This window comes from Ammodytes marinus (genome assembly GCF_949987685.1).
Source record: "Ammodytes marinus genome assembly, chromosome: 13".
NCBI classification, from domain to species: domain Eukaryota; kingdom Metazoa; phylum Chordata; class Actinopteri; order Uranoscopiformes; family Ammodytidae; genus Ammodytes; species Ammodytes marinus.
Window position 1 is genome coordinate 14,911,573 of NC_137217.1, and position 16,006 is coordinate 14,927,578.

The 16,006-nt window shown below is 38.7% G+C and overlaps 1 protein-coding gene across 1 annotated transcript in view; it reads right to left on the bottom strand.

Annotated features, from left to right (window-relative positions):
* Nucleotides 1–16,006, bottom strand: part of col14a1a (collagen, type XIV, alpha 1a) — a 133,530-nt gene that overhangs the window by 6,381 nt on the left and 111,143 nt on the right. The window contains exons 40-45 of the mRNA XM_080040000.1: nucleotides 13,691–13,744; nucleotides 7,492–7,545; nucleotides 7,297–7,368; nucleotides 4,485–4,520; nucleotides 2,190–2,256; nucleotides 1,793–1,984 (exon numbers count right to left, since the gene is read on the bottom strand). Of these exons, the coding sequence (XP_079896126.1) occupies nucleotides 1,793–1,984; nucleotides 2,190–2,256; nucleotides 4,485–4,520; nucleotides 7,297–7,368; nucleotides 7,492–7,545; nucleotides 13,691–13,744 (475 nt within the window). The remainder of the gene's footprint in view (nucleotides 1–1,792; nucleotides 1,985–2,189; nucleotides 2,257–4,484; nucleotides 4,521–7,296; nucleotides 7,369–7,491; nucleotides 7,546–13,690; nucleotides 13,745–16,006) is intronic.

Below are 16,006 nucleotides of genomic sequence, written 5' to 3' on the forward strand. Positions count from 1 at the left end.
TTATAGGCGAGACCAAAACATGAATACAGATTTGTAAAGCAAGTGTTTTCTTCTTTCCAACCCTCATTAATCATCTCTGGAAACTTGGCCTAAATTCTAGGTTTGGAACCACTTAAATTAAATACCTAATTGTATCCAAAGTAGCTAATCCAAGCCTGCTACAAAAGCTAAATGCTATGTACAAATGTTTGCATTATTATTGACAATTCAATCATTTTTATCTACCAAGGAGAGGGCCATTTTCTTCTCCTTTGTTTGTAATTTGACATAAGTGCAGAATTTTTATGTGTTCTATGAACACGTAATGGTGTATTTGTTCCTTCACTATAATATTAGAGAACCAAAAGTGATGATCTGCTTATTTTCTGTCCTGCTGCTTTCATGACTAAAACTAGGTTGAGGATAAAACATTTTACCTCAATTAAAATTAAAATGTATTCAGCCATATTTTTCTATTTATATGTAGCTGACATTTGGTCTTCCTATGTGCCAGATAATAGTGTCTGGTAAAGAAATGGTTTCAGCCATACATGGACCATCTGACTTAATAATTACATGTCCAGTTTTCTCAAGTAAGCCATACATCACTTATATATCCGGCCTACTCTGGTTTCAGTGTGTGTGTGTGTGTGTGTGTGTGTGCGTGCGTGCGTGTGTGTGTGCGTGCGTGTGTGTGTGTGTGTCTGGGTGGGTGGGTGTGTCAGTGGCTGCAGATCATAACTGATATTGTGGAGAATCAAAAAGGTCTGAACCGCTGAGGGGGAAGTAAGGTAACCATGCCGAAGACTTCCCGACAGCTCTCAGCTTTCCTACGGCTCATTTGGTGTGTGTCTCTCCAGTTTGGGTTGCGTGTTTCAGTGAAGAAGATGGAGCCTCATAAAGGCTGTTTCTAGTATTTGGGCTCAGGGCGGAGGAATGACATCATGGATTCTGGAGTTACTGTCTTCTGGATGGGACTGAACATCGCCACAGCTCTGACCCTCACTACAAGTCAGACAGCTGACAGACAGCTGGCCAGACCACAAAAAGCAGCAAACAGGTTGAAGCTACAGCTGGAGCTGTGGACACTTTCTGGTTTCGTTTTTAATGTGTGACAGTAAAAGCCCCCATGACCATTGTTCAGACTAATCCATTTGAGTATTTTACAACCACACTGATCTCACCAGCTGGACACTTCTGCTATACATAAACATTTACTGCAACAGCAGAGGTTTGTACAGTCACATCACCGTAACCATCTTGATCCAAACAACTGGCTAAGTCACTCATAAAAAGACAGCTACAGCACGAAACAGAGACATCAGCTGCTTGGATATATTTTAAATTGTTTATATTATTGCATTTTTATTTACCTCTGCCTATCTCTCAACATTTTTAAAAAGACAAAAAGTATTTTTGAGAAAACTCAAGTTATTCCATTTTAGGGTTAAAAAATGATATTATTATTATTATTATTATTATTATTATTATTATTATTATTATTATTATTATTATTAGTAGTAGTAGTAGTAGTGGTATTATTGTTATAAAATAAATCATGATAAATGTGTAAGGTAAATAAAGTATTACAATTCAATTTGCATATTTCTCTCTATAACTATTATAATAGTGTTCTATTCACTTAAAAAGAGTAATCCACCAATCTAGTATTCCACTCCTGTTAGGTTGATGGACTCAGGGTGGACAGTTTTAAATAAAGGATGATACATTCGGAAGTTTCTAAGTATATTTTTCTCCTATTGCCCCCTGTTCACTGTTCAGATTTGAGTTGGTAATCATCTTCCTCTCTCACCTCTGTCTCCTGGTTGTCCACTCTGGCCGTTGCCTCCAGGGAAGCCAGGCCTGCCGGACGGCCCCTGCTCTCCCTGAGGTCCTGGAGGGCCTCTACTACCTGTCTCTCCTGGTGGCCCGGCTACTGTTCGGACCGACCCTGAAGACTGCGCAGGGATCTGGTTTAGTATGGAGTCATAGCGAGACAAGTGGCCTGCAAGACGTAGGAGGAAGAGAATGGTTTGAACTTATTTAGAATGAGCTTTTTCACCTTTTGAGAATTTTTCTTTTGTTTCTGTAAGTTGATGTTTAACCAGAAATCAAAGATAAAAGAGATGAGAAGAAGTGCAGCTAGTAGGTCAGAAGAAATATTTTTAGCATTGAAACAGTTCTTAATCACATGCTACATGACTACTCACTCCGGATGAGTTGCTCACACACTTGCCGTGCGATGTTGCGCACAGCAGTTTGGGATTGAACATCACCCTGTAGAAGAAACCCAGAGCTTTTAGGTCTGATATAACACAACCACACAGTGGGCTGATTCCACTTTTCTATTTGAGAAACCACAGGTCCGTAAACGCCCAGACCAGTGGTTGAGAAATTGGTGGGCGGCTGTTTTGTGGGTTTTTTAATGAGTGAACTCCACCTTTATTCTACACTCTGAAGCTCCTTATATTTATACTGTCCAGAACAGATAGAACATGTATAAAAACCTAGTAGTAGTAGTTGTAAATTGCACAAAATTAGATACCAATCAAAATGCAGTTACCTAAAATATTTGAGCAAAACCTTGTTGACTTTAACTGTAATTCCACAGATATTCTACAGAAGGACACATTATTGCTGTTGATTGCTAGAATAAGCAGCTGGAAATGTGTCAAACTGAACCATTGGTGTCTTTATTAGAAGACAGCGTTAAAGCCCTTTCATATCACAAACTGTTTTGTACAGTATTTGTTGGAAAGAACCAAAATGTCTCTGAGGGCATCTGTACTGGTTTAGTATATCGGAGAATGGCACATAAAATACACATTTAAATACACACTGTTCAGATTACTTGTCAAGAAAAAAACTACACAGCCCATGAACACAGTTGGATTATGTCCTCTGTGGATCTGAAAGAGCTCTTCAGAATTTGAGGTCTTGAATTTATTACAGAAAGCTGGTATTAAAAACAGGAGGTGAGGGGTTTGAAAGAGGAGTATGCAGGAGGAGAGTCTAATGAAAATACATTCAGACTTCTTTTACTCTTGAGTCCCATACTGTGGAAAGTCAGTCAGTGCGTTTCCATGGCACAACTAGATTAGATTATCACATATATCGAACTAGACACTCGAACGGACCGTGTCACTTGTCTGAGTTTACATGGCCTTTCAGATATCGGATAAATGTCCAATGCATGGCTGTCTCCACTATGCTAGGTGGCGCTGTAGCCCTTTCAACCATGCTTTCAACAAGTGTTGAAAGAGCCACGTCCGGTTCTCTTCCGTCAATAACCCATGGTGTAGCCATGGGTGTAGCCTATCACGCGCAGGCACACAAGCACAGAACGAGAAGTCCGATAAGCGATGTCCGATCCCTGTATACATGCAGAGAGAATGCCGACAACGAACGACTTATCTAGGTGTTCTTATCCGACATCTCTTGTCCGTTATTGTGCCGATTTGTGTGCGAAGTAGATCGGATAAAGGTGTTTACATGCAGTTTAAAAGTCCTGTTGAAGTCTTATTCGTTTAGTTACCCGATTATGAGTCTGCATGTAAACGCACTGACTGTGATACTTGATTGATTTTGACCATCATTGTTTTTTAATTTCTCCTAAACTTATAGAAGTTGTAATATAAACTTATTGGAATACCATTTCAAAATAATGTTCCATTAAAAATATATGTTTCAGATTTGAGTTGTTAAATTTGCAATAGACCCTTATTGGTTGAGTGTAATAGAGTTGAGACCTCTAATATGTAAGGTTAAGTTAAATTCCTACAACTTAAATCAAAATGGCCTTACTGTTAAACTGATAATGAATTCAACAGCTGGCCTCTATTTTGTCGTTCATACAATCATTTGATGCCTGATCCATTACTGACTGTATGGCAAAAAAATATTGTTATACATTTATTGTTTAGTTATTTAGGGTGATGCACACTACAAGATACTAATCAGATTCTAACCAACTTTATTCACTACTGGGCCACACCACAAATCCACAACACAGAGAAGAAAATCATACCATGTCTTTTTTAAGAGACTTTCATGTTGAGTCTCCCAACAAAAATTAACTGTAGCGAGTTACCAATGTCAAGAAGAGGTGACATGGGGCAGAAACAAGAATTACAGGTTTGATTCAAGTTGGGAAGTTACGTCTCTCAAGCCCTCGGCAGTGATGGCCTGGCTAATGTGACAGCAAAAAGAGACCCTGCTCTGCGGCAAAATTGTAGTATGAACACTGATTTGATTTGGTTTGCTCCAAACGAGGTTGAGGGACTGATCGAGAAGAATAAAGTGGCTGTTTGTGAAAAAGACAAACGTTAAACGGTGAATGTGTAGTGGACTGTAATTTGGTTTCTTCTAAACAAGGGTGAGAAGCGACAGTGAGTAACTGTCTGAGTTGGAATTCGACAGAATAACAATATTTCCACTACAAAATAGAGCAGTAAAACTTGATTTACTCTAAACAGTGGTTGCAGTGTGTGAGTGGAAAGACTTACTCGTTCTCCCTTATCTCCTTTGGTACCAGCAGGACCCTGGAACATAAAAGCACAGGAGGAGAATAAACATTCGACTGGGATGCGTCCTCAGAAATAGCCATGCTCATCTCTTTTTCCCTCCCTACTTTAATGTCCCCACCCCATTACTCTCAATCTCTCGCTCCTTTTACTTTATTATGCCTCTACACATCATACACGCACACACACACACACACACACACACACACACACACACACACAAACACACACACACACACACACACACACACACACACACACACACACACACACACACACACTTTATTCTCTGATCTAACAGCGCATATAACTAAATGCATTTCTTTGTGTCTGAAGAGCAACACACAAATAAGCTTTATGACCAGCTTCTGGTCCCACATAGAGAGATGTCTGTGCCTGGGTTGGTCTTTCTTTCTGCTACTGCAAACACTTTAAATCACACAGATCTGATCACAACACAAATACACGCACACAAACCTGCCAAGCCTGTGAATGCATATCACAGTACTGTGCATTCTCATCCAGAGGCAAATAAAAGACAAATATTTCCTGGCCACAGCACAATGTGATGATATGATAAATATCAGTTTGATGCAGTTACAGCTTTTGAATAAAGTCTTATTTATGCTGGAGGAAACGTGTCCTTGACCACTGGCTGCCTGGCCGTGTGTTTGTGTGTAAGTGGGTTGGTGGATAAAGAAGGAGAGAGAACGTGTATGCGCAGGCCTGGCATGTCATATGCATATTATATTGCAGATGATTGAAAAGCTTGTGCCAACATTCGACACAGCTGAGGAATTGGACTGCAGGTCTCCACAATAAAAGTATTCTGTTGGACCTCCTCTGTGGGACCGTCTGGATCTCCTAATATTCCCGGTCATAAATGTCCAGTGTCTTATCAGGGTGATGTGGGAAAACCAAATAAAGTGATATGAAGTTCAAAAAGGCAGGGGTATCATTTGTAAAAATCTGATTTATTCTAATAATTCATCAAAACTATCTTTGCAAAATGCCCTGTATATGCAGAGTCTATCCAAATAAAAGGGTCAATGTTTTCCACTCAAAAAGGTTTTACTGTTCAACTTCAGGGTAAACTTCTGCATGGACTGATAAAACAGTCAACAGTGCTTATGTACTGTAAGTGGCAGCTTGCTACCAAGTCAAGCAAGATACATTTAATACACCTGTGGGGGTTGAGTCCAGACATCATTTAAGACATCATCAAGCTCTAGGACAGCTTGATAGACTTGTGAGGCCAGCCGCAAACCAATTTTAATCCCTGATCCAAATGCCTGATTTTACTGCTATCAACAAGGTTCATCTGTCACTTCTGTCTCCTTCAGAATTTTACAACTTGGACCAGTTGACCAAAATCATGTAAAATTAACGTAGACTGTTGTGAATTTTTATGAATATTGATCTTGATAGAAAGATCACAACATTTCCAGAAGAATCACGTCTTTCCTCAAACAGAACGGTTTGTGGTTTCACGTTAGACTCGAGGATATACCCTCAAAGTATTGTAGACAGTCCCACTACTCTCCTACATCTTCCTCTGTCTTGCCTTTGATTAAATGAACCCATCCTTCAACATATTTTTTTTGTGCAAGAGACAGATGTGTGGTTCCTTCAACAAAACTGGTGGGACTGACTTATACAATTTTTACGTGTCTAAAAGTTTTTGTGACACGAAGAACAATAATTCTTCTTATTGAAAATATGAGATAAAAACTATGTGTTTAAGAAAAATATTCTCCTGCTGCAGTACAGTGTAAAGTGTTACAGGGGGCAAAACAGGGTGTGAATTAGCAATTTGATGTTGGGTGATGTTTAAGAGATAACAGCTTAGGGGGGAGATATCTGATTTTTTGTGTCCCGTTTGTTTGCGTTTGCTGCATGTGCAGAATAGGCAGATGTGATCTTTATGTGTGTGTGTGTGTGTGTGTGTGTGTGTGTGTGTGTGTGTGTGTGTGTGTGTGTGTGTGTGTGTGTGTGTGTGTGTGTGTGTGTGTGTGTGTGTGTGTGTAAGGCAGAAATGTCTGTAAGTGATTTATAGCTCTGCCTGTCTGAGCCAAACTTTGCTGCTGGCCTGCAAATCTGACCCTACACTACATTAGCTGTCACGTACATCACAGTATCATCTTTTCCTGTTAGAATTGTTACACACTAAGTTTGGATTTTAAAATCTACTCCTCTGCATCCTTTTCTGTGCTTGTGTTATTCACTAGCACATCTTATTTCCACTGGCTCACTGCATTAACTATTATTCCTTAATGAGTCTCCTTTTGAGATAAGGGCACTGGGAGTTTTCTTTTGATTGGTCTTCTTAGCAATGCTAACTCCTAACTGAATGATCTTTTTTTATGAGGGCTGTGTCCAATGCTAACAAGCCAGTAAGAAGAAGGGAGATCATAGGGCGGAACGAGACAAAAAAAGGGAAAAACAAACAATCTGTGAAGCATGAGCTCCTTGTCAGCGTTGGAGCTTGATGTTATTTATATTGAACAGATCTGCAACTTTTATGTGATGCAGCCCTGATACTGTGTGAATGTAGGGAGGCTTGAAGGGACAATACAAGGGTGAGAAGAGTTTACAGTCCCCGTCAGGGTAAACCAAACGTGCATTTATATGAGGGTTGGTAAATGAAGTTCAGGTCAGGTCACCCAATTACTATGTTACTCTCACAAACCCACATATTTTAAACTACTATTTCAATGGAGAAATATTGTATCTCAAGCAAATTCAGTACCACAGTTTTTTTTCACATCAGTCTTAGCAAAACACTTTCACTCACAGGAAGTCCCTGATCTCCTTGGGAGCCTGTTGACCCACTAGGTCCTGGAGACCCCGGAGCTCCTGGGGTTCCCTGTGGGGAAGCGAGAGAGACGGACAAGGAACATGACGGAAAGCAGATGGATCAATCAGCCCATGTGTCAGGTTAATTTGCCAAATTAAAATTAATCTAAGGATAATAAGAACAAAGACTTACGATGGGTCCTGGAGGTCCTTGTTGTCCCTGTGGTCCATTATTACCTGGCAGACCCTAAAAGACGCAGATGAATACACTTAGTGGGGGCACTTTAAGAGCAGTAATATTGTTATTTTCTAATCCAACATACAGATGGAAACCAAACTTAATAGCTGTTGCATCTGATACAGCTGATGGTTGTCTGAACAACTGCATGCCATCAAACCTTTTAAATTGGTGGTACAAAACAAAATTGCATTCTTCCTGACTGTTGGACTTTTCACAAAAATACTGTTAAATTTTACACAAGCTGCACTTTGTTGCCTCAAGGTGTTTCAAACCATCTCTGCCTTTTAATGTCTTCTCCAGGATGTCTTGGTTTGAAGGGAACACAGGAATATGAAACTGCGGCATATTCATACCTACTGGATGACAATCCTGCTTTTGTTAAGTTATGACATATAATAACATGATACATAATAACTTGATGATGGCTTTGATGGATTTCAATATTTATGGGTCATCTAAATTGAACAAATTCAGTGCTATTATTACATATTTTGGAGTCTGGATTCCTGGAAAACAGCTTAACCTGAGGTTCAGCCAATCCTTTCATATTGAGACTGATGCCCTTTCAACATGGGCACTCTCCTTATATGGCACACATAGCCTGTGTAAGGGTACAAGCAATGTTTGAAAAACAATAAAATTACTTGAGAATGACACAGCTTAGAAAACAGTTTGCTAACTTGGAAGGAGCATAAAAAAAATAATTTCTTTGTTTACAGTTTCTTAGCACAAATTCTGGACCTGTGTTATGTCTTTTATCCCATTTGGCAAATGGATGGACAGTGCATCTTGGAGAAGATCTCTCGACTTCTTTTCATATTAAAGAGGTCAATCAAAGTGAGATTGGTAAAGTTATAATGGAGTTACGGCAATCTAAGGCTAAGGATTATTTTGGATTGGATTCTTTGATTATTAAAAAACACAGTTCTGTTGTTCAAGTGCCAGTGACTCATGTTGTCAACTGCTCCATCAGAAGCAATGAATTTCCTGAGCCCTGGAAAAAGGCAATTATAACTCCCATTCACAAGTCTGGTTCACCTGACCTGGTCTCTAATTATAGGCCAATTTCTATCTTGCCTGCACTCTCAAAAGTTCTTGAGAAAACAGTTGCTAAACAACTTGTGGATTACTTAGAAAATAAACATCTACTGCACCCCAAACAATTTGGATTCAGAGCAAGGTACTCAACAGAGTTGGCAAACTGCTACCTCACTGAAACTATAAAACAGTTGTTAGATGAGGGGAATGTAGTGGTGGCAGTATTCTTGGATTTGAAAAAAGCCTTTGATACCGTTAACCATGAAATTCTCCTTAATAAACTCAAAACATTTAATTTCTCAGATGAGGCAATTGCTTGGTTCCGTTCATATCTTAAACATAGAGAGCAGTGGGTTAGATCTAATTCTACCCTGTCAACTGTCCAGACTTGTTCAATGGGAATTCCACAGGGTTCTATTTTAGGCCCTTTACTTTTTAGCTTATATATTAATGATTTACCGGACAGTTGTAAAAAAGCCAGATGCCAAATGTATGCAGACGACACCATGGTATTTGTGCCTGCAAAAACGACTCAGTTGGCAGCTAAAACTCTGTCAGAGGAGATGTCTGGTGTATCCCAGTGGCTCAGAAACAACCATTTGACCTTAAATTATAAAAAGACAGTGTCAATGTGCTTTTCAATTAAAAGAAAAGCCAACGAAAATTCCAGAGTAAAAATTGATGAGATTTATTTATTTATTTATTTAGTATTCTTTCGGACAATTCCACACAATACACAATTTTCTCTTGCAAATATTCATACATCATACTTTGTGTTGTCCGAAGGGAGACGGAAGAAGCCAAAGGCTTATCAGGTCCCGCCCCCACAGATAGAGATAGATCAAGTAGATGAGTTCAAATTCTTAGGTGTTGTTCTAGATTCTCAACTTAAATTTAACAGACATGTTAAGAAGCTATGCAAGACTGTCAAGACCAACTTAAATTGCTTTCGCCTTATAAGACAATATATACCTCTTAAGGCAGCACAACAATTTATGCATGCCATGATATTCTCCCATTTGTCATATTGTATAACCGTTTGGGGTCAAGCCAACCAAACAACAATGACACCAATAAAATCATTATACAAACAGGCACTTAAAATAATGGATCAGAAACCTACTAGATGGCATCATTGCCAAATTTTAAAGAAACACAATTTGCTGAGTTTTGACAGCTTTGTAAACTTTTTATTTTTAAAGATAATGTTCAAGTGTGTGAACAACCTTGCTCCAGAAATACTCTGCCAAATGATAAACAAACTGGACAGCAGAATTAGAACTAGGGGTGCAACCAGCGGAAATTGTAGAACAGCCAGACGCAAAACCATATTCGGACAATCATCCTTTGTAGCAATAGGCACTAAACTGTGGAATACACTACCAACAGAAATCAAAACATTGACAGAGCTCAAGGTTTTTAACTCACAAGTAAAACAATGGTTGAAACTGAATAAACCCTGTGAACATTGACACACGCTCACATACACACATTAATCATTGTCCTTGTTTTTATTTTATTTTATTTATTTATTTTTTGTTTTGTTTTATGTCTACTATGTATGATCCCTGTATTTTGATTCATGTGAATTTTTTAGGAGATGCCTAATCAGGGACAGGGGTTGCAAATTAGTTTCGACTAACACCTGTATGCATGGCATCTGTTTTATGTTTTTATAATATGAAACAATGTTTTTAATGCATTTGTCCTTAAAGGCCTACTTCACCGGTTTGAATATGAAGGTGTATTGAATTCTGAGATCCTATGTAGTATAAATGTGCAAAAAAAATTGAAATTGGTTCATCCTAGCCTGAGAAAAGGCCGAAAGAGTGTTTTTTTAACCCTATATTAATCTTACTGTGACATCACAGTAAGATAAATATAGGGTTAAAAAAAAACCTTACTTTGTAAATATTACTGTGATTTCTCCTACTGTGACATCACAGTAATATTTACAAAGTAATTTTTTTTTAACCCTATATTTATCTTACTGTGATGTCACAGTAAGATTAATATAGGGTTAAAAAAAACACTCTTTCTGCCTTTTCTCAGGCTAGGATGAACTGATTTTTTTTTTTTTGCACATTTATTCTACATAGGATCTCAGAATTCAATACACCTTCATATTCAAACCAGTGAAGTAGGCCTTTAATAAAGAAATAAAAAAGTAAATTCCCCTCTGGCGTTTCAAGCTTAGTTACATTCTTATGTAGATCTTTACCTTCCAAATATAATACACCAAAACCAAGTGTTCTTGTTCTGCTTCACTGAAAAGCTGAGGCCAGTACGTGACATCACAAAGCTCCTCTGTGAGAGTCACTCTGGTGTCACACAGTAAACACTCGCCCTGCTAAACCCACGCTGGAGGAGTCCTTAGTTCTCTGGAGGAGACCTTAGTTCCTCCTAATATTCCAAGTCTCAGAAAGTCAAATAAAATAACTGTACTTTGAAACCCTTTCAAACTTAGTTGAAACCACATCTGGAACAAGAAAAATCCCTATCTAAGTACAGGAGGTGACAAAATGTCGCACTGTGGAGAAAAACAGCAGTAGATGTGACAGAGAAAAGTGTACAATAAACTCTCTCAATACCGGCCATATTAAGATTCAGATGTTATCAAACTCTTTATATATGAGGCTTTCTCAGAGGAGCCAGGCTCATTAAAATGTTTGTAATTATATTTTGAGAGCCAAGCTGTCACAGGTTTACATTCCAACCTATAGTCTATGAATTTGGGGTGTGACTAATCTAATTCAAAATGTTTCAAAACCATTAACATAGTGCAGGTTATTTCTGTGTAACTTCTATTAAACATGTTGAACTATTTATTATTCAATTGAAACTTTCTTTGCGGAGGGACATGAGGTGAGCTTGGCTGCTCAAGTTGAATTTCGATGAGGTCTGTATCTTGTCTGTCTGCGTCAGATGATTCACATCAGTTTATCTGAAATAATACAGTTGTGAGCTGAAATGATAGAAATGTTTTCTTTGGGGTCTCTACCTGAAACGAGTGCCAGCAGGTTTTTATGAGCCTTTATCTTTGGGGGAAAAATAGGTATGTAATGCGGGCTTCAATGACAACATAAAGATATATAGCTTTTCTTGATCCATTTCACTGATATGGACAAATAAAGTACCCAAGAGATGGTTAATGTTGTCCCCACTGATCTACTGGTCGCTGCAGTACACACTTGACCAAACGTCAACTAAGGGCTATCTGCACTGCAGTCCCTGTTCTGCTATGTACATCTTGGATGATAAAGACTATAGTTGCAGGGATAACCGCCCATTAAGTGGCAACCCCAAAGAGTATCACCAGCATTGTACATGAATATTATTTTTAAAAAGCTGCTCGTTGTTCATAATTACTGTTAATTTGGCTGTATTCTACTTTCTACATCAAATGAGTCAAATGAGTGATAATGGTTTAAATTGCTGTTGCATTGATAACCTGTATTCAAAGCATCCTCTTCCATACTGCTTTCAATGCATCCATTGGAAAAACAAACAACCTTATAAGTAATTCAGAGTGACTCTTCAAAATATGCACTTATTTGATATGTTTCCCGCCATGTTTGGAAACTGCATTATAATTAGCTCATTGTGATTCAACAAACATACCAAAATGAGGAATTTTTCTTCCTAGTATATTTGCAACATTTGCAAATATAAAATACAACGACACAGCGTGAGCATTTTGATGAAATACAGATGTGGGAGGCCTGTCATAATCAGTGCAGCAAAGGTGAGCATCTTTCCCAATTTATAGCAGCTAAAATTACTCCCTGGTTAACTTCACATGATTACACTCGATAATTACATCAGTGAACACATACTGTGTACTCTGAGCGTGGGCAGGTTACACTGCGAGCGGAAATTCCTAAATGTAAGATGGTGATAGGGGGGTTAGAGGACTGGATTCAATGAACTGCTGAAAAGAAATTCAGTGTGATAAAAGATTCTAGCATTGATTATTTGTGGTGGACAATTAATGAACATTGGTTGACATTTGAATTGAATGGTTTAAGATTGTAGTGTGGAGACTCCAGCTCAATAATGAAATAAAAAAGTGATTAATGTGTGTTAAAAAAATAGAGATGGTAGTTGGGTCATTTTTGCAGTATATCTCAAAGTCATTTTTGGTTTAAGCATTCAGGTTGTTGCCGCTTCATTTGTATTAGTGACAATGGAAGATAGTGACTGGTGGCTCTTTAGAGACATCATTAAGCCAATAGAGACTTCTGAGATATGCTTGTAAATGATGGTAATAGTCAGATATCATAACACAATTACAACTGCTATGCTTCACATGTGATGGTTACAGACCAAATCTCGTTCACAAAAGCCTTAGAAATCTCTGGCACACTGTTCCTACTAGAAAAGCAGGTTAAAGAATTCAGCACATTAAATTATAATTGAACATCATGTTATGGTTGTTATTGGCACCTTTAAATAAACCAGAACAGGATGTGAGTTTCTTTCTAAAAGGTTCATAAACTCCAAACCTATCTGGGGCCGTGAGAAGTGTCCTAAAGGAAACCCATGTGACAAGCCTAAAAACTACATAAATACCACTGAGGGGGCCAATGTCTGGATCCTGTTAGCAAAAGACAGCAGATGGATTATGACCTCACCAGGAGCAAGGCCAGAACAAAACTCTCCTCTTATCATATTAAGTATTTGGATGAAACTTCCTCTTTCTGCTTACCGACACATTATGCTCTGGCTGCTTTAACTGTTTTGGTATTTACGGCCCAGTTGGGTATTGTAATTCTGGAATAATCGGTCAGCAGCAACTAAAGCCAGCTGGTATCACAGAGCCTTTATGAATGGGATCTCATCTATTGTAAATGTGTTGGTGAGTGTTCAAAAGCTGCGCCGTTTGTAGCATTTTCTACAATGGGGGAAACTTTGACTCTTTTATGAATGGATAGTGGACATTCAGATACAGTACACAGCTGGACAATAACTACATATACTGTATGTGATAGATACTGTAGTAAAACAGATATATGCATCACAAAATCACTTTACTGCACTGTTTATACCCAAGAACCACCAAAGCAGACGGTGTAATAGTAAGAAATAAGGTAAAATCAGTGTTTCATCTTACCCTTATTCCTGGAGGTCCCTCTCTACCAGGGGAGCCCGGGCGTCCAGGAACTCCCTAAAGAAAACACAAACAAGAGGGTTTGAATCATTATCACAACAATGTACGTATCTGTACACTTGGTCATGAAGAAAAGCATTTTAAACGACTTATGTGAGCATTCAGTGATTGTTATTGAAAAGAAAGTCATGTTACACTCAGTCGTGATGAGCTTCCATTTTAAATGCAACAAACACATTTAACCAGAGGTCTAAACAGATAAGGCTAGGTTGTCCTGCTCAACGATATTTTGATAGCAGTGGGCATAGATTGGATTTGTAGAAATAACCAACACTAGCCCTCAAGGTACAGAACTGTCTCTGTGGTATCAGACCAACACGCTGAGCTCCATCGCCTGCCCCATCTTCCCTTTATCCACCTCTCTGCAGGTCCGTGCACACAGCCCATTCCAAAACACAGTCATGGATTAAGTGTTGAGGTGATTTATCTCTGCGCTTCAGCATTAGTGGAGAGCTCATAAAACAGGACAGTTAACACTGTTAAAGCTTCCACAAATTACAGGCTGGGGTCAGAGAGGACAGGACCTCTATGATTAATGATGCACCGTTGTTTAGATGTTGGCTGATGTGCATTCTCCCAAGACACTGGCACAAACACACACACACGTGCGCATGCACACAGAGCAGAGCAGAGGAGAGATGTAAGCCAGTGCAGTAGCAGTTTAAGTGAATTTCAACTTGTTTCAAGAAGAATATAGAGACCTGTCTTTTGTTAATAATTAATTAATAATCAAATAAAATTAAACTTGATTATAGAATTTAAATTTAAATATTCTCCTTACAATGACAGATGTGTTCACTGGTTTTAAGAAAAAAACCTTCTACATGATGATCAATGACTTGATAACAATTAACTCTATTAAGCTTAGTTGTATATTGACAATAAATCATTTATTGAATGTGGTTATAGACAAAGATAAGGACATTTTCAAGTGTTTATTAATGTCCTTTTCATCAACTTTAACTAATCCTGTCAAAAATCCATACAACTACTACTTCACAGTTTCTTACTAACCATTTTAGAGTCTGCGTAAAGTACAAATGCTATATAAGCAGGTTAAAGTAAATGTTTCCCGCTTTCTGCTGTGCAATTGTAAACAAGGACAAACACACACACACACCCATACACACACACACACACACACACACTCACACTTCCCCCAGTACACTTCCGGACCTCCAGCAGGACTTCAGCGAGAAGGCCAAAGAAATGAAGGATCAGAGTCCAAGTGAATAAGTGATTTTGATTCAACACAATAGCCTTGGGACTGCTTTCCACACACACACCCGCATGTGCACGTACACACACACACACACACACACACACACACACACACACACACACACACACACACACACACACAGCAGTGAGTTTGTGAGGGTCCAACAGATTAAGGGAATGAGAGTCAATTATGTACATCTTTGGAAGACCTACGAAGAGACCAAGTTTAAATGATTACCACAAACAGACCGACAAACACACCCATACTATCTTTATTTCTCTCTCAAGCTATACAAAAGCTTATTACTTGATATCAAACACTTGTGCATGCACGCACGCAAGCACGCACGCACGCACACACACACACACAGATACACAGAATGAAAACAAGAGAGATGAGAAAGATGGACAACACACACACTCTTTGCTATTCATTGCAGCTGCATCTTTCACTGTCAAATTGAAACAGAGGTGGAGCTGATGACAAGGTTACGTTGTATTTACTGCAGCGAGAGTCAGAGAGAGAGAGACACAGAGAGAGAGAGAGCGGGAGAGAGAGAGGGAGAGGTAATTGATGTTTTAGAGTTGCGATATTCTCTGTGGTCCCTCGTATATTACAACAGGGCCCTGGAAGCTACAATATTTCCCCACTGTGCCGCGCACACACACACACAACCACACACCCATTCATATTCCTCTCTTTGACAAAACACATTATTACCCAGTAACATAGTGTGGCGCAGGGCAGCACTGCCAGTTTTTATTAATAGGGCTATGCAGGCGAGAGAGGGAGCAAGATAATGGTGCATCAGAAAGTATTGCAGCTCTTGGTGAGCTTTTCAAAGACTAGTTGTTCTCTCCTCATGAGGGATGTTATTGCTTATTTCGTTCTGGGTAAAAAAAAAACAAAAGAAAAACACGTTGAAACAGGAAATTCAGAAACACTGATTAAATATTCAAAACTCTAAACTGATTCAAATCATTTCATGAGCCAGACTACAGAACAGAAAATACAAATGATTTAAATTCTGAAAAAAA